General features: G+C 46.1%; 2 protein-coding genes across 3 annotated transcripts; one reads left to right on the top strand and one right to left on the bottom strand.

Moving 5' to 3' along the window:
- The first annotated feature begins 2744 nt into the window (after positions 1 to 2744).
- Positions 2745 to 5001, top strand: LOC125514873 (E3 ubiquitin-protein ligase RING1-like). Its single transcript, XM_048680241.2, has 3 exons — positions 2745 to 4408; positions 4643 to 4738; positions 4839 to 5001. Exons 1-2 carry the CDS (start codon positions 3454 to 3456, stop codon positions 4678 to 4680), a joined length of 993 nt encoding a protein of 330 aa, XP_048536198.1. The 5' UTR covers positions 2745 to 3453; the 3' UTR covers positions 4681 to 4738; positions 4839 to 5001.
- An 84-nt stretch (positions 5002 to 5085) lies between these two features.
- On the bottom strand, positions 5086 to 9802 carry LOC125514874 (YbaK/aminoacyl-tRNA synthetase-associated domain-containing protein). 2 transcript variants are annotated; one of them, XM_048680243.2, is made up of 12 exons: positions 9647 to 9802; positions 9190 to 9249; positions 9044 to 9097; positions 8895 to 8955; positions 8734 to 8810; positions 8153 to 8202; positions 7693 to 7775; positions 7365 to 7435; positions 7141 to 7291; positions 6128 to 6261; positions 5954 to 6052; positions 5086 to 5338 (listed from the first exon to the last, which is right to left on the bottom strand). In XM_048680243.2, the coding sequence occupies exons 1-12, from the start codon at positions 9683 to 9685 to the stop codon at positions 5243 to 5245; spliced, it is 975 nt and encodes a 324-aa protein (XP_048536200.1). In that variant the 5' UTR covers positions 9686 to 9802; the 3' UTR covers positions 5086 to 5242. The 2 variants fall into 2 exon arrangements, with proteins under 2 accessions (XP_048536200.1, XP_048536199.1); XM_048680242.2 differs by having other exon boundaries at positions 6128 to 6264; positions 9647 to 9801.
- Positions 9803 to 21146: the final 11344 nt, after the last annotated feature.

Below are 21146 nucleotides of genomic sequence, written 5' to 3'. Positions count from 1 at the left end.
TGGTCCTGGAGACGAGAACTAACCCGTCGCCCCATAGATACCGGGTCGGGGATCCCACCAAAGGCAATAACCTCATCCCGAGTAGTGCCACTCGGAGGAGGTGGTGGCGGAGGGCTCCCAAGGCGTACGGACGGATAGCCGGGGGAGGGAGGCGCCGGCGCCGCCTGCCCGAGCACCCACCCCGCCCCAACCCTCAAGCCTACTTGGGCTTGCCACTAACTCTGAGGAAACAGATGGCAGAATAGCTTCAAAGGATTGTGGACCAACTTGCAAGATGCTTGCCAAACTGGAAGGCGGCCATGATGCCCAAAAGTGGCTGGCTCATCCTAATTACATCCATGTTATGCTCCATCCCGATCCACTCGATGCTTGCACTGGATTTGCCACCAAAGACGCCAACGGCCCTTGTCAAAATCTGTCGAGGATTCTTGTGGTGTGGGAAACAAGCGGCGAATGGTGGACACTGTGCAGTGGCATGGGACTTGGTGTGTACGCCAAAGTGGGCAGGTGGCCTCGGCATTCTGAACCTACATTGGCTCAACAAGGCACTACGGGCGAGATGGCCATGGCTGCAAAGATCAGACAGCTTTAGGTCGTGGGCAGAGTTCAACATACCGGTGCCGAAGGAATCCATGGCCCTATTCCGCGTAGCAACTCATGTCATAGTGGGAAATGGCAGGACCGCTTTATTCTGGGAGGAAAGATGGATCGATGGGCAGAGAATATGTGAGCTTGCTCCGGCAGTATATGAGAGGGTCTCGAGGCGTACGCGAAGGACACGGACTATTCTGGCAGCGAAGTAACCATACATGGGCCAGGGACGTCGGACCGGACCTCACAGCCGGTGAGCTCGAGGAACTCCTAAGACTATGGCACAAGATATCTACACTCCATCTCATGGAGGACTCTGAGGAGACGGTGCGCTGGGCTTGGGAGAAGCATGGACAGTTCTCGGCACGTTTTGCTTATGGCGCAAGGTTCATGGGATTGGAGGCCTCGCCGACGGTGCCCTTCACTTCGCAATCGCGAGCCCCCCTCAAGTGTCGATTGTACGCCTGGCTTGCCTTCAAGAATTGATGTTGGGCATCGGATAGACTCGCGCGATGAGGGCTCCCACACCAAGATGCATGCCCGCTTTGCGATCAAGAGGAGAAGACCATACAACATCTACTAATCAACTGTGCATTCGCACGACGGGTGAGGAGAAGACCATACAACATCTACTAATCAACTGTGCATTCGCACGACGGGTATGGCATTGGTTCGTGGAGGGTACTGGTAGACAAGGCTTCGCCCCTAGGATAGACGAATCGTTGGAGGAGTGGTGCATCAGGCAGGAGCAAGACCAACAGCACCGGAAACCCACACGCGCTAAATGCCTAGTTGGCATGTGGATGATATGGAAACACCGCAGGGATGTCGTTTTCAATGGAGCAACACCGTCTGTGGCGACCTGCATTAGACAGATCAAAGAGGAGGGAAGCTGGTGGGTGAAGGCTGGCCTGATCCAAGAGACGGAGGGCTTACCGTGGGTGGCTCCTGAGTAGTTAGATGCGTGAGTTGGGTGGAGTTAGGCAAAGCCTAACTGTAAATATCTGTACAGATGAACACTTTGGGGAGTCTTTCCCTCTCTTCTATAATAAATGATATGCATGTTTGTGCGTATTTGAGAAAAAAAATAGAATTCAGATTTTACTGTTCACTTGAGCTTATTTGAGCTCGAGCTAAGATACTTCGCGTCCCTTTAATGGGTGTTTACCTTGTAATATTTTTTGTGCTTCACACTTGTTATAATGGCTCATTGAATTTGCTACTTTGACCCGTCATTTATTTATTTATTTTCATTTAAAGAAGCACAGATGCAGTTTCACCCAAAAAAGAAACAAATAGTTACTCCTTCCATCTGACTATAAATTTAACTAATAAAATAAAACTATATGCTTCAAAAATTATACCATGGGAATCCTCTTTGACCCGTTTCATAGGCTATTTCTCCTCGCTTTGGGGCGGGGTGCGCTTACGGGGAGGTCGTCGGGCTTGCAGTTTTGTTTGAGTTTGTCCCGTTTCGTAGGCCATTGCTCATCATTTTGGGGTGTTGACATGATTTTCACATTTTGGGAAAGTAGACGGTTACCTGTCAAAACCATGTTGGCACAAAAAACATTTGTAATAGACCAAGAAATGAAAAGTAGACGATTAATGGTCAAAACCATGTCGGCACAAAAACCATCTGTAATAGCCCAAGGGATGAAAAGTAGACGGTTAACAGTCAAAACCATGTCGGCGCAAAAACCAACCGTAATAGCTCAAAGGATGAAAATTAGATTGTTTCGATAGACGAGGGGCTTGGTTTTCCTTGTATTGGAGTTGAGGGACAATTTATAGACTATCAGTAAAGTTGAGGGATGAAAATGTACTTTTCTCTATAAAAAACAATGGACTAGTAAAATGGTGGTTGTTGCAACGGGCAACAATGTAGGTAAATAAATTAAATAAATGATACAAATACAATCTTCAAAACATAGACATGCCATATGATAACCATGTTTATGCAATTTTATTGAACAGACGGTGAATAATTATTCAATACCATAATTTTGTGGACCAATCAATGATTCGAGAACAAATTTCACACAAGAAAGGTATCATACAACATTTGCGTTTAAGAAATTCCATAGACCAATAAATACAGAATTATTTGATACCATGATTGGTTCAATTACTCTCCGTGAAATACGATTACCAAGCCATAATTTAAACACACATGACTCCAGAAAACCAGCTGGTTCAACCGGTTTTGTCCATATGTTTGCATAACTGTCTTATTAGCTTATAAAACCGCTGAGGCCGCCGGTTCCGGATTTTTCTGGTCCGACCGGTGGTCCGGCCTGTTTTTTAAACTATGATCCTTATCCGGTTGTCTTTTTCCTTTCTATTTTTTAGCAACCTGATACGGTAATTCGTGGCACTCCTCCCGCGGTGGCCCAAAGGCTAGAGCCATTTCTGGGCTTCAGCCCATCCTGGCCTGTTTCAGCAGAGCGGGCGCGAGCTCGCTCGGTTGCTCTCGGCGTTTCCTTCCTTCCCCTCCTCCACGCCCCAAACCGAGCCGTCCACAGTTACTTCCCGCCACCGCCACCGCCACCTCCTCGCTCCGCCCTTCATCCTCCTCTTCCTCCTGGCCGGCAAGCAACCACAACCAGCTCCCCCTCCCCGAGGTTTGCACCACGCACAAGCCACAGCACAGCCTCGCTTGCACACCACCAGCCAAAGCAAAATGGCAATCGCCGCGGAATCGCTTTCTTCTCCCCGCAAAGCCATCCTTTAATTCCCGCCCGTGTCACGATCTCTCGCATTGCCTTCCTTTAAAACCATGCAATCCTCCTGCTCCATGCACTCCGACGACGCGGTCTGTCAACTTCCCAAGACCTTGCCAGCACTCCACCTAGCGGGACGATGATGCCTGTGTACGGCGGCGGTGGCGGGGGGCAGGCGCGGCAGCGGACGTGCCGCATGTACTGGTGCTACGAGTGCGCGCGGGCGCTCCGCATCATCTCCTACCCGGCCACCGACGTCTTCTGCCCGCGCTGCTACGGCCGCTTCCTCCACGAGATCGACCCGCCGCCGCGCCCAGCGCTCCCCCCGCCGGGCTACTTCCCGCACCACTTCGCGCCGCACCCGTACCCGCACCCGCACTACCACGACGGGAACCCGCGCCGGTGGGTCGTGTACGGCGCCGCGCCCACGGTGCCCGGGCGCCCGTTCCGGCAGCTGCCTCCGCCGGTGCGGGAGCCGACGCGGGTCCATGCGCCGGCCCCGACGCCCCCGCCTCGCCGGCGCATGCCCTCCCCGCCGCCGGCGCCGGTGGCGCGGCGGCCGGCCACGCCCCCGGCCATCGACCCGGGGGACTACTTCACGGGGGGCGACCTCAACCGCCTGGTGGAGGAGCTGACCCAGAACGACCGGCCGGGCCCGGCGCCGGCCCCCACGTCGGCCATCGACTCGCTCCCGACGGTGCGGATCGCCGCGCAGCACCTGTCGGACGACGGCGGGTCGCAGTGCCCCGTGTGCAAGGAGGAGTTCGAGCTCGGGGAGGCGGCGCGGCAGCTGCCGTGCAAGCACGTGTACCACTCGGACTGCATCGTGCCCTGGCTCCGCCTCCACAACTCGTGCCCCGTCTGCCGCTTCAAGCTGCCCGGCACCGGCGCCGCCTCCAGCACACGTCGCCCCAGCGGCAGCAACGGTGCAAGAAACAGAGACAGGGAGAGGGAGCCGGCGACGACGGTGAGGTGGGGGCCGTTGTCGTGGATGGTGCCGGCGCGCGGGACGGAGGACGCGGACGACGGGTGGGAGTACGGCCGGCGCGCGCACGGGCGCGGACACGGCAGGCCCGAGGATGGCGACGCCGGCGGTAATGACCTGTCGGCCCTCCAGTCTTTCGTTCTCGTCGCCACTTGCGTTTTCTTCTTCTCCTTCTTCGCCTAACAAGACCTATACTGTGATAACTGACAACTCTAATGTACTCCTAGTAATAATAATCAATGGAAGAACAGATAACGAGTTTATTTGCATTCTTGACTTTCTTTGTTGGACTATATAACAGCATGCTTGTTTTAAGTTGTTTTCTTCTGAATTTTTCTTTCAGCTTTCTACGCGTGGTGGCGCTCTCTGTTTCTCCTCTAGCCGTTTCCAGCCGGGATGCGAGTCCCTACGCCAAAGACAACCTGAACCTGTTTGCTCAGTTAAGTCATCTGATCGATGCCGTGCTTGCAACTCATCAGAACACTGCCCCTGCAAACACGCGCTTACTGACGTGACATTTTGTTGGCTGTTAATGGCAGGTAAAGCATGACAGCCGCTGTAAATATTTCAACGGCAATGGTGGATGTACCGGAGAAGCAGAGCACACTGGAAATAAAATAGGAGAATGTAATAGTGCAAAGAACGGCCAAAATGTAATCGTGCCACCCACAATGTAAACGATACAAAGAGTTGTGATTTTCATTTTTAGCTCAGTTGAGCGGATTTATCTAGCGGCTGAAGCAATCTGCGCAGCAATCTCAAAGCAATACGTGAAAGCAATCGAGCAAATCCAAAAGAAAAGAACTATCACAAAGGCTTAAGGTGATACATTCGATCGAATCATTCAACATAATAAGTATGTATGGTATGGTTTGATTTTACACCGAGGGGCATACAAAAATCGACTGAATCAGCTCACTGTCTCCTATATCAATGTAACCGACTATTTCCGGGGGGGCATCCCACCTAAACCCGACTTGAGCATGGTATCAAAGCCAGCGTGAAATCCTGCAGTGTATGCTGCGTTTTTGAACATATTCTGCATTAAAAACATTTGCATTAGACATTTGCCGTAGCAACGTATACATTATGCACCAAATATCGACCTCCCCTGTTTATTTGTTACACTCCCTCCATCCGGAATTACTTGACGCTCAAGCGGATGTATCTAGCACTAAAATACGTCTAGACACATCCAGTTGAGCGCCATGCAATTCCGGACGGAGGAAGTATTATATAGGGGCAAATTAGCATTCTGGATCAGGTTAATCAAAATCTAAACTGCAATAATACTACCACAAACTCATACAAGCAAGGGGAGCTAATTTTATCTTGCGACACCAAATAAGCTAATTTTCACAAATACAATTCAGACACCAGGAGGTTAATCTTAGATCAGCAGATCACTGCAAATGTTCACAGGTCTCGAGGAGATTCCAGGTTAATTCATCATATAGCCTTTTAGCACAACTGCACAAGGACGGAGGTAACTTGGGCATGAGTGAGGCTTTCAAGCTAACATTGGGATTTTTCCATGGAAAAAGCATAATGAGATGTATTTCTACCAGGAGATTCAATTTTCTCTACTCTATGCTTGCTTCAAGATATTACTAAGAATTGCTAACTACTAACAAATATCACAAGAGAAACTAACCGTTACACTCTCCAGATCTGGAGCAGCTCGTCGTTTAAAATCATCTAATTTTAAAATTTGAGTAAGCTCTTCCTGTTTAATATTCAATTTCTTTGATGCCTGCAAGAGAATACTTATCAACACAAGGGGCAGGCATCATATACGAAAACTAACATGGTAAGGTCACTGGATTACCTCAGACAGGAACAATGGGAAGATGACCTCAAGCACATCACTTGCAAATATCTCAACATTTGCACCATTATTAGTAGGAACTTTACTCTCTGAACTTTCTGCCCCCTTCTTCTGAACTTTGGGCTTAGCCTTCACTTCTGATGAAGAACATGCCATGTCATATTTACCGTTGAAAGTTGAAACTTGAAAAGCTCCATAAAGCTTATAAATACATAATGGATGTCTAAAAGCTTGGATAAACAACAAGGAACGAAAAATGATGTTTACTCCCTGTACAGTATTCAATATTCCCGTCCTAGAAAATTATAATTGACATGCTACTGTTGGTTTGTCTCTATCCTGATAAAAAATGTGTAACAGGTGGTGTATTCTCTTGCTGGTAGCCAGACAATGGTCTATGACAAACAGGGTGCTTGTTTGCTCTGATGGCAGCAACAAACATTGTCTTGGCAGCTCTCAACCCTAGTTCTACAGCCATATCAAGTGTTTGTTCATTCTTTTTTTTTATGTCATGCTCTTAGGCATAGTTCAGAACTTCAGATTTCCCAACATGACTTGGGCATAGTTCAGAACTTCAGATTTCCCAGCATGACTAACTATGATACTTGTGCTACACAGTACCATCACGTATCTCCATAGCAAGATGACCAACAGGCCAGGTCAAATAAATTTGGTTGATTCAATAGAACACCATAAAACTGAAACTGCAAAAATGAGTGAGTACAATGACGAAGATGTTACATGACAATACTACACAGCACCATTACGTTTCTCCATGTTATTTTTTAGTACTTCCTCCGTTCGGAATTACTTGTCTCGGATATGGATGTATCTAGAACTAAAATACATCTAGATACATTTATTTCTGCGACAAGTAATTCCGAACGGAGGGAGTACATGCTACAGAAATGCTTTGCTCGCACTCATTAACAACCACACCAATCAACGGCAGGCATAGCAAGATGACCAACAGGCCAGGTACAATGACGAAGATGTTACATGTCAATACTCACCTGGTAGACATGTTTTCTCTTTGGGTACGTTGACTTGAGGAGCATCTTTAGGAGTCGGATTCTCAACTGATTCTTCTGAGGAACAGAATGCACCAGAAGGCACAAGATCTGCTAGATCAGGGGGATTATCTTTACCTACCACTGGTGAGGCCTGAACCAAAACAATAATGTTAGTCGCTCTCAATTATTTCTAAGAAATCATAGACTGATGATCCAAAGATTACCTCCAAGTCTACATAAGCTGGTTGCTTCCCAATGGAGAGGAGAAACTTGTCCAGGTTGCTTGAACTGAGGGCTGAGATGAAGTAATCAGGAATTAGCAAGTGCATAAATAAAAGATTTCGGTGTCAAGTGTCCCTTAATTGTTTGCAGAGCGCATAATATTAGCCAGGTAAAGAAACATCATCTGTGCAACCTTCGCACAAGTGTGCATCATGGGAAGGCAACACAACAGTGTGTGATTCAGTAACTATAGTATGTATTTATTAACAATAATACATGAAAGCGATGAAACATTTTAAGTGAAGGAAGTGATGGTAGTATCTGTCATACCAATAGTCACATCATTTGTCAGTGGATGGAAGTAGCAGCTCTGTTTAGACTTGAACCCTTGGTCCAGTAATAATGAGACGGCACTGCCATAAATTGCATGAATCAGTAACAACATATTATACTTGGGAGTGCAATAAAAATAAAGATACCTATCAAACAGTAAGTGAACACACAAAAATCAAAGCACATTGAAATAAGCTTGCATATGGCTTTAAATATTTCAGCAGGTTTCTAATATTCAAACTTAACCATGGGGAATGGAGTAGAAAGGTCTGCCATGCTCATGATGACATAATGGCACGGACCATCATAGCGATGAACCATTTACTGTTTAGGGAAGCGGGAATTGGACAGCTCTCACTATCCCCATCAATCTGTCAAAATTATGGCTTGAAAGTAGAAACAAGATTATGGCTAGCAGAGGGAGAGGGAATGGTACAGTCAAAGCAAGCTACCATACCTCGCGGACTCATTGAATAGCGCAAACGGAGTAACACATCCTAACGGTACCTGGGCATAATCAAGGAGCAAAGACCACATTAACATAAAAAAAACATAGATTTTTAAAGTAGAACAAGTGAGCTAACCAACAAGTAGGGTGCAATTATGTATTAAGTCAATTTAGTACTCCCTCTGTAAACTAATATAAGAGCGTTTAGATCACTACTTTAGTATTCTAAACGCTCTTATATTAGTTTACGGAGGGAGTACTGACTAACAAATGATGTGATTTCGAGACATCTTGCTTTCTGAGCTCAACGCTATTAACTATAGAAGTAAAGTTTTTTTTTCAAATTCTCATTCTTGAAGAAAGTAAACCTCCAATGGTAAACAACATTACGGCACACACATGTTGTAACGATGGCAATTTAAACAATGAAAAGATCTTCTAAATTAAGCAAAATATTGTATCATCCCTTCTTGACAGGTTTTTCAGTGAACCTCACAAACTACCAGGGAAGTACTTATGCCACATAAGATCCAAAATTATGGAACCAAGAAGAACAGTGGTGCCTAAAACAGCATCATAAGCAGGCAGACCTGAAGCACTTGACGCAAATTCTCCTCAGGAGCCATCCGCACGCCACCTTTTCCCAAACCAAGACGCTGGGACAGAACTGCTCATTTTAGAGAAAAGAGATTAATTGTCCTGATGCCCAAATAAGCTAGAAAAAACTGCAATCATCAGTAGATTCACCTACTTTTCATGTCAACTTTGGTGTCAGCAAGTGCAGAAACGATATACAACCGGTGCTTCTTGTCCTGAAACCCACAACTCATATCAATACATAAATACTCAGTCTATCACGCTTCCTAGAATTAACCGTTCATTAGTTGCCAACAAGCATACCTTCAGAAGTAGATTCTTAGTCAACGCGCCTCCGAAATTTCCCACATGTTTGGCCTGTCATAACAGAAGTTCAGTTAGCAATCACATTACATCATATTGAACGGAAGCCATCGCAGAACCAAATACGGACTCGGTGGTTCACAAACCTGCTCCTCGACCGTCAGCACAACCGGGTGGTCGTAGCGCTTGAAATCGATCTTAAGCTCCTGCAGAAAAACAAGACACCAAGCTTAGCCGTAGGCCCTAGCTTCGTTGTAAGTTTTGTACACTGCTAGAAACCAAGCATTGTATGTTGGAAGTCACCGGGGGGCGCAGCATATCGTCGTGGTCACGCGATATAGCTAGTGGTGGATTTAAAACCCTAACCCCTTCGCTGACACCGCAAAACTAAATTTCAGCAACCAACGACGCCTTCTCGCGCCAGGATTTCTAACCCAGCTAGCTTCCGCACTAAATCTGTATCGACTGCAGCACCTCGTCGGCGCTACAGCCAGGGGCGGCAGGCAGGGGGAACGAGGCCCAGTCCAGCCGATCTCCGCGACCGGGAGGTGGCTACGCAGGGGAGGGGCAACCGGAGAAGGAAGGGAGCGAGAGAGCACGGACCTCGAGGCGCGCGAGGAGCTCGTCCTTGGTGCGACCCATGGCTGGCGGCGGCGGCGGCTGCGAGGCGAGCAGGGAAAGCCGGGACTGCTAGAGCTGGGAGCGTGTCGGATGCGCATGCGGATGCGCGGATGCTATGGGCGACGCGGGTCGGGTGCGGGCAGCGCATACGGTCGGGACCCGAACCGCAATCCATACACTTTTTTGGAAAATTTATCGTCTCTTTCTTTTTTTACTGTACTACCTTGCTCTCCACATCGTGTGTCCGACGGATGCTCCAATTAATAATTAATCTCGTGTGATAACCAGCTGTTTTACATGACAGCGAGGGAGCTCCGTTCTGTTGCTTTTGACTGGGAACCCTACTCGATGGTGACCGCAGCATCGATCTCAGCTCACATGGATTCAGTTAACAGTTCAACTCTCGCGGGAATCAGGGGAATTACCCCGTAGATTAGGTTTTCATGGCATTTAAGAAAGGAAACTGTTTGGGGACGGCGCACCGGCCGAACATTGGGCCGGACGCATCCACGCACGCTTCGCCTCAGTCATACATCAAACGACACGTATGAAACGGGGCCACTCTCGCAGCCTTCAACCTTGCGCGGATCTCGCCCCCATGACGCCGCATCTCTACCCGTCTCCTCCTTCAACGCGGATCTCCTCCATTGCAGCGCGTGGAGCAGCTCGCCGTCGCCCATGGATGTAGGTTGCGGCCCCGCTTGTCTTCGCACCTCCTTTTTCTTCCTTCTCCCTCTCTTCCTTCTCCTCCGCCTCCTCTCTCCCTTTTTTGCTGCAACCGGCGACAGGCCAAACGACAGGAGGACCGAGGTGCCTGTGCTACAACCATGGCGACCCAGAGGAGCTGCAACCGCGGCACTGGAAAGAGTTGCAAACGGCGTTTTCCCGTGCTACAACCATGGACACAAAAAGCTACGTCCGGTAGATAAAAAAGCTTTAACCAGACAACGGAATATAGGAAAAGTTACAACCGTTTTGCAAAAAAGCTTCAACCTGTAGATGAAAAAGCTTCAACCAGAGATTGAGAAATCTTCCTCGACAATGGCCATGACGTCTCTCCATTTTTTTGCTACAACTGCAGAGTTAAAAGCTGCAACCCCGGCGATGTAGAATGCTTAAACCGGCCTTGCAAAAAGCTTCAACGGCGAGCTACGACGAGCGGCTACGGCGGAGCTGCATCGTCATCGCCGTCGCAGGGGTCACAGGTAAGACATGAAGTTTGAAGCTTTTTTCACTGCCGGTTGTAGCTTTTCGTAACCGTTGTTTGAAGCTTTTTGTTGACATCCATGACTTTCGTCGTCTACGGTTGAAACTTTTTCCATCGACGGACGAAGCTTTTTTGCTCGTCAGATGAAGCTTTTTTTGTCACCGGTTGCAACATTTCGTGGTCGTCCATTGCTTTCGTCGTATACCGGTTGAAACTTTTTTCATCGTTGACTGAAGCTTTTTTGGTTACCGGCTGTAGCTTTTTGGTAGCCGATTGCAGCACTAGGCATCTCTCCAGACGCTCAATTTTCGCCAGAAACTGGGCAAGAGAGCTACGGCAGGCAAACTCGGCGGTGCTACGACGGCGGCGACTAGGTGCTGCAACTACAGAGAGATCGGGGGGCGGGGGGAGGGGGCGTGCTGCAATCCAGTGGCGTGATTCAACCACGGCGCTCGCCTGACGAGGAGTGGCAAGCGCCACACGCGCAGGTGCTGTCGGGGCCGCCACCGCCGACAAGCACGACTGCCGCAGCTTGAGAAGGACTGCTCGACGACGGGAAGTGGTGCTGCCCACTGGACGATGCCTGTCTTTTTCCTCCGCTGCTCGCGTGCGGGGGTGGAACGTTGAGGAAGATCAAGAAGCGATCCGATGGCTCGGGGGAGCCAGATCTGACGGGCAGGGTGCAACCAGCCCGAATTTAGGTCGGCGCACCGGCGCAGATCACTACCCTTTAAGAAAATAAGACAAGTGTAACGCTCTAGCGGTTAGCAAGTACTTGATTCATCCGGATTTATTAGTCCACTCATATTTTGTGTCACATTTTGACAACAAATTTAACTAGCAAAATATAAGTCATGTGCCAAAAAAAGACTATCATTGAAAAATTATTTCAAATATGAATCTAACCATATAATTATTTATGACATACAACTTAAATTTTACTTTTCAAATATAGCAAAATAGAATATGACATAATAAATCCAGATGGAGAGAGTACTTCGTAATGGACTAATGCAGTTCATGAGGCATCATTACATGGTTGATCTCGTGATTTTTTTATGACACCTTGAGAGAGGCAGGGGTTTCTGCATTTCATTAAGAAGAAGAGAATCGCCCGAAAACCCGACACACACACACACACGACACACCCCCTACCACATGGTTGATTAAGGGACAACCGTGCAATAACCCCGACCACATGGTTGATTAAGGGACGATCGTGCAAAAATTCCGACCATATAATTGATAAAGGGATAATCATGCAAAGACCCCACAAGCATGACCAACTAGGCCACCCACAAAGCGCCAGAATGGCACCAACACGGAGCAAAGCCATAACTCCGCCTCATAGGGCCACTGCCACACCATAGCCCGGGGCCGCTACCCCCGCATCCAGCTAGCAAACTCGAGATCGTCATCTCAACTTCCTCCACCCGGCCGACAAGACCAAAAATAGCAAGACAATAGCATGACCATAAGACGCGGGCTAGGCCTCCAAAGGTAACGCCCCCAAGAGGGGAAACAATGAAGGCACCGTCTGAAGGAAATATGCCCTAGAGGCAATAATAAAGTTGTTATTTAATTTCCTTATATCATGATAAATGTTTATTATTCATGCTAGAATTGTATTAACCGGAAACTTAGTACATGTGTGAATACATAGACAAACAGAGTGTCCCTATTATGCTTCTACTTGACTAGCTCGTTAATCAAAGATGGTTAAGTTTCCTGACCATAGACATGTGTTGTCATTTGATGAACGGGATCACATCATTAGAGAATGATGTGATGGACAAAACCCATCCGTTAGCTTAGCATTATGATCGTTTAGTTTTATTGCTATTGCTTTCATCATGACTTATACATATTCATCTGACTATGAGATTATGCAACTCCCGAATACCGGAGGAACACCTTGTGTGCTATCAAACGTCACAACGTAACTGGGTGATTATAAAGATTCTCTACATGTGTCTCCGAAGGTGTTTGTTGAGTTGGCATAGATCAAGATTAGGATTTGTCACTCCGTGTATCGGAGAGGTATCTCTGGGCCCTCTCGGTAATGCACATCACTATAAGCCTTGCAAGCAATGTGAATAATGAGTTAGTTGCGGGATGATGCATTACGGAACAAGTAAAGAGACTTGCCGGTAACGAAATTGAACTAGGTATGATGATACCGACGATCAAATCTCGGGCAAGTAACATACCGATGACAAAGGGAATAACGTATGTTGTTATGCGGTTTGACCGATAAAGATCTTCGTAGAATATGTAGGAGCCAATATGAGCATCTAGGTTCCGCTATTTGTTATTGACCAGAGATGTGTCTTGTTAATGTCTACATAGTTCTCGAACCCTTAGGGTCCGCACGCTTAACGTTCGATGACGATTTGTATTATGAGTTATGTGTTTTGGTGACCAGAGTTTGTTCGGAGTTCCGTATGAGATCACGGACATGACGAGGTGTCTCGAAATGGTCGAGAGGTAAAGATTCATATATTGGAAGGTTATATTCGGACATCGGAATGGTTCCGAGTAATTCGGGTATTTTTCTAGAGTACCGAGGGGTTACCGGAACCCCCCGGGGAAGTATTGGGCCAACATGGGCCTAAGGGAGAGAGAGGGAAGCCCGCGGGGGGTGGCCACGTGCCCCCCTCCTAGGGAGTCCGGATAGGACAAGGAGGAGGGGGCGGCGCCCCCCTTCCCTTTCCCTCTCCCTCTCCCTCTCCTTCCTATTCCCTCCGGTGGAGAAAGGAAAGGGGGGGGGAATCCTACTTGGACTAGGAGTCCAAGTAGGACTCCCCCAATGGCGCGCCCCTCCTGGCCGCCGGCCTCCTCCTCCCCCCCTTTATATACGGGGGCAGGGGCATCCCAAAGGCACACCAAGAAATCTCTTAGCCGTGTGCGGTGCCCCCCTTCACAGTTTACTCCTTCGGTCATAGCGTCGTAGTGCTTAGGCGAAGCCCTACGCGGATCACATCACCATCACCGTCACCACGCCGTCGTGCTGTCGGAACTCTCCCTCGACCCTCTATTGTATCAACAGCTCGAGGGACGTCATCGAGCTGAACGTGTGCTGAACACGGAGGTGCCGTACGTTCGGTATTAGGATTGGTTGGATCGTGAAGACGTTCGACTACATCAACCGCATTAACCCAACGCTTTCGTTTTCGGTCTACGAGGGTACGTGGACACACTCTCCCCCTCTCATTGCTATGCATCTCCTAGATAGATCTTGCGTGATCGTAGGAATTTTTTTAAAATTGCATGCTACGTTCCCCAACAGTGGTATCCGAGCCAGGTCTATGCGTAGATGATATGCACGAGTAGAACACAAAGAGTTGTGGGTGATAATAGTCATACTGCTTACTGTTGGGGAACGTAGTAATTTCAAAAGAATTCCTACGCACAAACATGATCATGGTGATGCATAGCAACGAGAGGGGAGAGTGTTGTCTACGTACCCTCGTAGACCGAAAGCGGAAGCGTTAGCACAATGCGGTTGATGTAGTCGTACGTCTTCACGATCCGACCGATCCAAGTACCGAACGTACGACACTTCCGAGTTCAGCACACGTTCAGCTCGATGACATCCCGCGAACTCCGATCCAGCAGAGCTTCACGGGAGAGTTCCGTCGGCACGACGGCGTGGTGATGATGATGATGTTGCTACCGACGCAGGGCTTCGCCTAAGACCGCTAGGATATGATCGAAGCGGAATATGGTGGAGGGGGGTACCGCACACGGCTAAGAGATCAAGAGATCAATTGTTGTGTCTAGAGGTGCCCCTTGCCCCCGTATATAAAGGACCAGGGGGGAGGAGGTGGCCGGCCAGGGGAGGGCGCTCTAGGGAGGAGTCCTACTCCCACCGGGAGTAGGACTCCCTCTTTTCCTTGTTGGAGTAGGAGGGGAAAGGAAGGGAAGGAGAGAGAGGAAGGAAAGGGGGCGCCCCCCCCCTCCTTGTCCAATTCGGACTAGAGGGGGAGGGGTGTGCGGCTTGCCCTAGCCGCCCTCCTCTTCTCCACTAAAGCCCATCTTGGCCCATTAAACTCCCCGGGGGGTTCCGGTAACCCCCCGGTACTCCGGTATATGTTTGAAACTCCCCGAAACCATTCCGGTGTCCGAACATAGTCGTCCAATATATCGATCTTTATGTCTCAACCATTTCGAGACTCCTTGTCATGTCCATGATCACATCTGGGACTCCGAACAACCTTCGGTACATCAAAACACAAAAAATCATAATACAATCGTCACCGAAACTTTAAGCGTGCGGACCCTACGGGTTCAAGAACTATGTAGACATGACCGAGACATGTCTCCGGTCAATAACCAATAGCGGAACCTGGATGCTCATATTGGCTCCTACATGTTCTACGAAGATATTTATCGGTCAAACCGCATAACAACATACGTTGTTCCCTTTGTCATCGGTATGTTACTTGCCCGAGATTCGATCGTCGGTATCTCAATACCTAGTTCAATCTCGTTACCGGCAAGTCTCTTTACTCGTTCCGTAATACATCATACTGCAACTAACTCATTAGTTACAATGCTTGCAAGGCTTATAGTGATGTGCATTACCGAGTGGGCCCAGAGATACCTCTCTGACAATCGGAGTGATAAATCCTAATCTCGAAATACGCCAACCCAACAAGTACCTTCGGAGACACCTGTAGACCACCTTTATAATCACCCAGTTACATTGTGACGTTTGGTAGCATACAAAGTGTTCCTCCGGTAAACATGAGTTGCATAATCTCATAGTCATAGGAACATGTATAAGTCATGAAGAAAGCAATAGCAACATACTAATGATCAAGTGCTAAGCTAACGGAATGGGTCAAGTCAATCACATCATTCTACTAATTATGTGATCCCGTTAATCAAATGACAACTCATGTCTATGCTAGGAAACATAACCATCTTTGATTAACGAGCTAGTCAAGTAGAGGCATACTAGTGACACTCTGTTTGTCTATGTATTCACACATGTATCATGTTTCCGGTTAATACAATTCTAGCATGAATAATAAACATTTATCATGATATAAGGAAATAAATAATAACTTTATTATTGCCTCTAGGGCATATTTCCTTCAGTCTCCCACTTGCACTAGAGTCAATAATCTAGATTACACAGTAATGATTCTAACACCCATGGAGTCTTGGTGTTGATCATGTTTTGCTCGTGAGAGGCTTAGTCAACGGGTCTGCAACATTCAGATCCGTATGTATCTTGGAAATCTCTATGTCTCCCACCTGGACTTGATCCCGGATGGAGTTGAAGCGTCTCTTGTTGTGCTTGGTTCTCTTGTGAAATCTGGATTCCTTTGCCAAGGCAATTGCACCAGTATTGTCACAAAAGATTTTCATTGGTCCCGATGCACTAGGTATGACACCTAGATCGGATATGAACTCCTTCATCCAGACTCCTTCATTTGCTGCTTCCGAAGCAGCAATGTACTCCGCTTCACATGTAGCTCCCGCCACGACGCTTTGTTTAGAACCGCTCCAACCGACAGCTCCACCGTTTAATATAAACACGTATCCGGTTTGCGATTTAGAATCGTCTGGATCAGTGTCAACGCTTGCATCAACGTAACCATTTACGATGAGCTCTTTTTCACCTCCATAAACGAGAAACATATCCTTAGTCCTTTTCAGGTATTTCAGGATGTTCATGACCGCTGTCCAGTGATCCACTCCTGGATTACATTGGTACCTCCCTGCTAAACTAATAGCAAGGCACACATCAGGTCTGGTACACAACATTGATGTCTACTACACAACCTTCTTCTTGTAGACGTTGTTGGGCCTCCAAGTGTAGAGGTTTGTAGGACAGTAGCAAATTTCCCTCAAGTGGATGACCTAAGGTTTATCAATCCGTGGGAGGCATAGGATGAAGATGGTCTCTCTCAAACAACCCTGCAACCAAATAACAAAGAGTCTTTTGTGTCCCCAACACACCCAATACAATGGTAAATTGTATAGGTGCACTAGTTCGGCGAAGAGATGGTGATACAAGTGGTATATGGATGGTAGATAAAGGTTTTTGTAATCTGAAAATATAAAAACAGTAAGGTAACTAATGATAAAAGTGATCACAAACGGTATTGCACTGTGTTGAAACAAGGCCCAGGGTTCATACTTTCACTAGTGCAAGTTCTCTCAACAATAATAACGTAATTGGATCATATAACTTTCCCTCAACATGCAACAAAGAGTCACTCCAAAGTCACTAATAGCAGAGAACAAACGAAGAGATTATGGTAGGGTATGAAACCACCTCAAAGTTATTCTTTCTGATCGATCTACTCAAGAGTCCGTAGTAAAATAACATGAAGCTATTCTTTCCGTTCGATCTATCATAGAGTTCGTACTAGAATAACACCTTAAGATACAAATCAACCAAAACCCTAATGTCACCTAGATACTCCAATGTCACCTCAAGTATCCGTGGGTATGATTATACGATATGCATCACACAATCTCAGATTCATCTATTCAACCAACACAAAGAACTTCAAAGAGTGCCCCAAAGTTTCTACCAAAGAGTCAAGACGAAAACATGTGCCAACCCCTATGCATAGGTTCATGGGCGGAACCCGCAAGTTGATCACCAAAACATACATCAAGTGGATCACGTGATATCCCATTGTCACCACAGATAAGCACGACAAGACATACATCAAGTGTTCTCAAATCCTTAAAGACTCAATCCGATAAGATAACTTCAAAAGGAAAACTCAATTCATCACAAGAGAGTAGAGGGGGAGAAACATCATAAGATACAACTATAATAGCAAAGCTCGTGATGCATCAAGATCGTGCCAACTCAAGAACACGAGAGAGAGAGAGAGAGATCAAACACATAGCTACCGGTACATACCCTCAGCCGCGAGGGAGAACTACTCCCTCCTCATCATGGAGAGCACCGGGATGATGAAGATGGCCACCGGAGAGGGATTCCCCCCTCCGACAGGGTGCCGGAACGGGTCTAGATTGGTTTTCGGTGGCTACGGAGGCTTCTGGCGGCGGAACTCCCGATCTATTCTGCTCCTTGAAGTTTTATATGGATATATATAGGAGGAAGAAGTACGTCGGTGGATCTTTGGGCTGTCCACGAGGAAGGGGGCGCGCACAGGGGGGTGGGCGCGCCCCCACCCTCGTGGGCAGCCCAAGACTCTTCTGGTCCATCTCCGATACTCTGTGGGCTTCTTCTGGTCCAAAAATAAGTTTCGTGAAGTTTCAGGTCAATTGGACTGCTTTTGATTTTCCTTTTCTGCGATACTCTAAAACAAGGAAAAAAACAGAAACTGGCACTGGGCTCTAGGTTAATAGGTTAGTCCCAAAAATCATATAAAATAGCATATAAATGCATATAAAACATCCAAGGTTGATAATATAATAGCATGGAACAATCAAAAATTATAGATACGTTGGAGACGTATCAACATCCCAAGCTTAATTCCTGCTCGTCCTCGAGTAGGTAAATGATAAAAACAGATTTTTTGAGGTGGAATGCTACCTAACATATTTATCCATGTAGTTCTCTTTATTGTGGCAAGAATATTCAGATCCATAAGATTCAAGACAAAAGTTTAATATTGACATAAAAATAATAATACTTCAAGCATACTAACCAAGCAATTATGTCTTCTCAAAATAACATGGCCAAAGAAAGCTATCCCTACAAAATCATATAGTCTGGCTATGCTCTATCTTCACCACACAAAATATTTAAATCATGCACAACCCCTATGACAAGCCAAGCAATTGTTTCATACTTTTGATGTTCTCAAACCTTTTCAATCCTCACGCAATACATGAGCGTGAGCCATGGACATAGCACTATAGGTGGAATAGAATGGTGGTTGTGGAGAAGAAAAAAAGGGAGAAGATAGTCTCACACCAACTAGGCGTATCAACGGGCTATGGAGATTCCCATCAATAGATATCAATGTGAGTGAGGTGGGATTGCCATGCAATGGATGCACTAGAGCTATAAGTGTATGAAAGCTCAAAAAGAAACTAAGTGGGTGTGCATCCAACTCGCTTGCTCACAAAGACCTAGGGCATTTTGAGGAAGCCCGTCATTGGAATATACAAGCCAAGTTCTATAATGAAAATTTCCCACTAGTATATGAAAGTAACAACATAAGAGACTCCCTATCATGAAGATCATGGTGCTACTTTGAAGCACAAGTGTGTAAAAGGATAGTAGCATTGTCCCTTCTCTCTTTTTCTCATTTTTTATTTAGGCCTTTTCTCCTTTTTTATGGCCTCTCTCTCTTTTTTTAGTCCAGAGTCTCATCCCGACTTGTGGGGGAATCATAGTCTCCATCATCCTTTCCTCACTGGGACAATGCTCTAATAATGATGATCATCACACTTTTATTTACTTACAGCTCAAGAATTACAATTCGATACTTAGAACAAAATATGACTCTATATGAATGCCTCCGGCGGTGTACCGGGATGTGCAATGAATCAAGAGTGACATGTATGGAAGAATTATGAACGGTGGCTTTGCCACAAATACGATGTCAACTACATGATCATGCAAAGCAATATGACAATGATGGAGCGTGTCATAATAAATGGAACGGTGGTAAGTTGCATGGAAATATATCTTGGAATGGCTATGGAAATGCCATGATAGGTAGGTATGGTGGCTGTTTTGAGGAAGGTGTATGGTACCGGCGAAAGTTGCGCGATACTAGAGAGGCTAGCAATGGTGGAAGGGTGAGAGTGCGTATAATCCATGGACTCAACATTATTCATAAAGAACTCACATACTTATAGCAAAAATCTATTAGTTATCGAAACAAAGTACTACGCACATGCTCCTAGGGGGATAGATTGGTAGGAAAAGACCATCACTCGTCCCCGACCGCCACTCATAAGGAAGACAATCAATAAATAAATCATGCTCCGACTTCATCACATAACGGTACACCATACGTGCATGCTACGGGAATCACGAACTTTAACATGAGTATCTCTCAAATTCACAACTACTCAACTAGCATGACTCTAATATCACCATCTTCATATCTCAAAACAATCATCAAGTATCAAACTTCTCATAGTATTCAATGCACTTTATATGAAAGTTTTTATTATATCCCTCTTGGATGCCCATCATATTAGGACTAAATTCATAACCAGAGCAAATTACCATGCTGTTTAGGACTCTCAAAATAATATAAGTGACGCATGAGAGTTCATCTATTTCTATAAAATAAAACCACCACCGTGCTCTAAAAAGATATAAGTGAAGCACTAGAGCAAATGACAAACTACTCCGAAAGATATAAGTGAAGATCAATGAGTAGTCAAATAATTATGCAACTATGTGAAGACTATCTAACATTTAATAATTTAATATCTTGGTATTTTATTCAAACAGCAAGCAAAACAAAAGAAAATAAAATGACGCTCCAAGCAAAACACATATCATGTGGTGAATAAAAATATAGCTCCAAGTAAAGTTACCGATGAACGAAGACGAAAGAGGGGATGCCTTCCGGGGCATCCCCAAGCTTAGGATTTTTGGTGTCCTTGAATATTACCTTGGGGTTCCTTGGGAATCCACAAGTTTAGGCTCTTGCCACTCCTTGTTCCATAATCCATCAAATCTTTACCCAAAACTTGAAAACTTCACAACACAAAACTTAAATAGAAAATCTCGTGAGCTCCGTTAGCGAAAGAAAACAAAACACCACTTCAAGGTACTGTAATGAACTCATTCATGATTTATATTGGTGTTAAACCTACTGTATTCCAACTTCTCTATGGTTTATAAACTCTTTTACTAGCCATAAATTCATCAAAATAAGCAAACAACACACGAAAAACAGAATCTGTCAAAAACAGAACAGTCTGTAGCAATCTGTAACTAACGCAAACTTATGGAACCCCAAAAATTCTAAAATAAATTTCTGGACGTGAATAATTTATATATTAATCATCTGCAAAAAGAATTAACTAAATCGCACTCTCCAGTAAAAAATGGCAGCAAATCTCGTGAGCGCTAAAGTTTCTGCTTTTTACAGCATGATCACAAAGACTTTCCCCAAGTCTTCCCAACGGTTCTACTTGGCACAAACACTAACTAAAACATAAAAACTCAATCATAACAAATGCTAGATAAATTATTTATTTCTAAACAGGATAAAAAATCAAGGAACAAAAATAAAGTTGGGTTGCCTCCTAACAAGCGCTATCGTTTAACGCCCCTAGCTAGGCATGATGATTTCAATGATG

Source organism: Triticum urartu, chromosome 6A (assembly GCF_056163025.1).
Source record: "Triticum urartu cultivar PI428250 chromosome 6A, HENAU_Tu73, whole genome shotgun sequence".
NCBI lineage: Eukaryota > Viridiplantae > Streptophyta > Magnoliopsida > Poales > Poaceae > Triticum > Triticum urartu.
The sequence above is the reverse complement of the archived record's forward strand: the minus strand, read 5'-3'. Positions and strand labels throughout refer to the sequence as shown.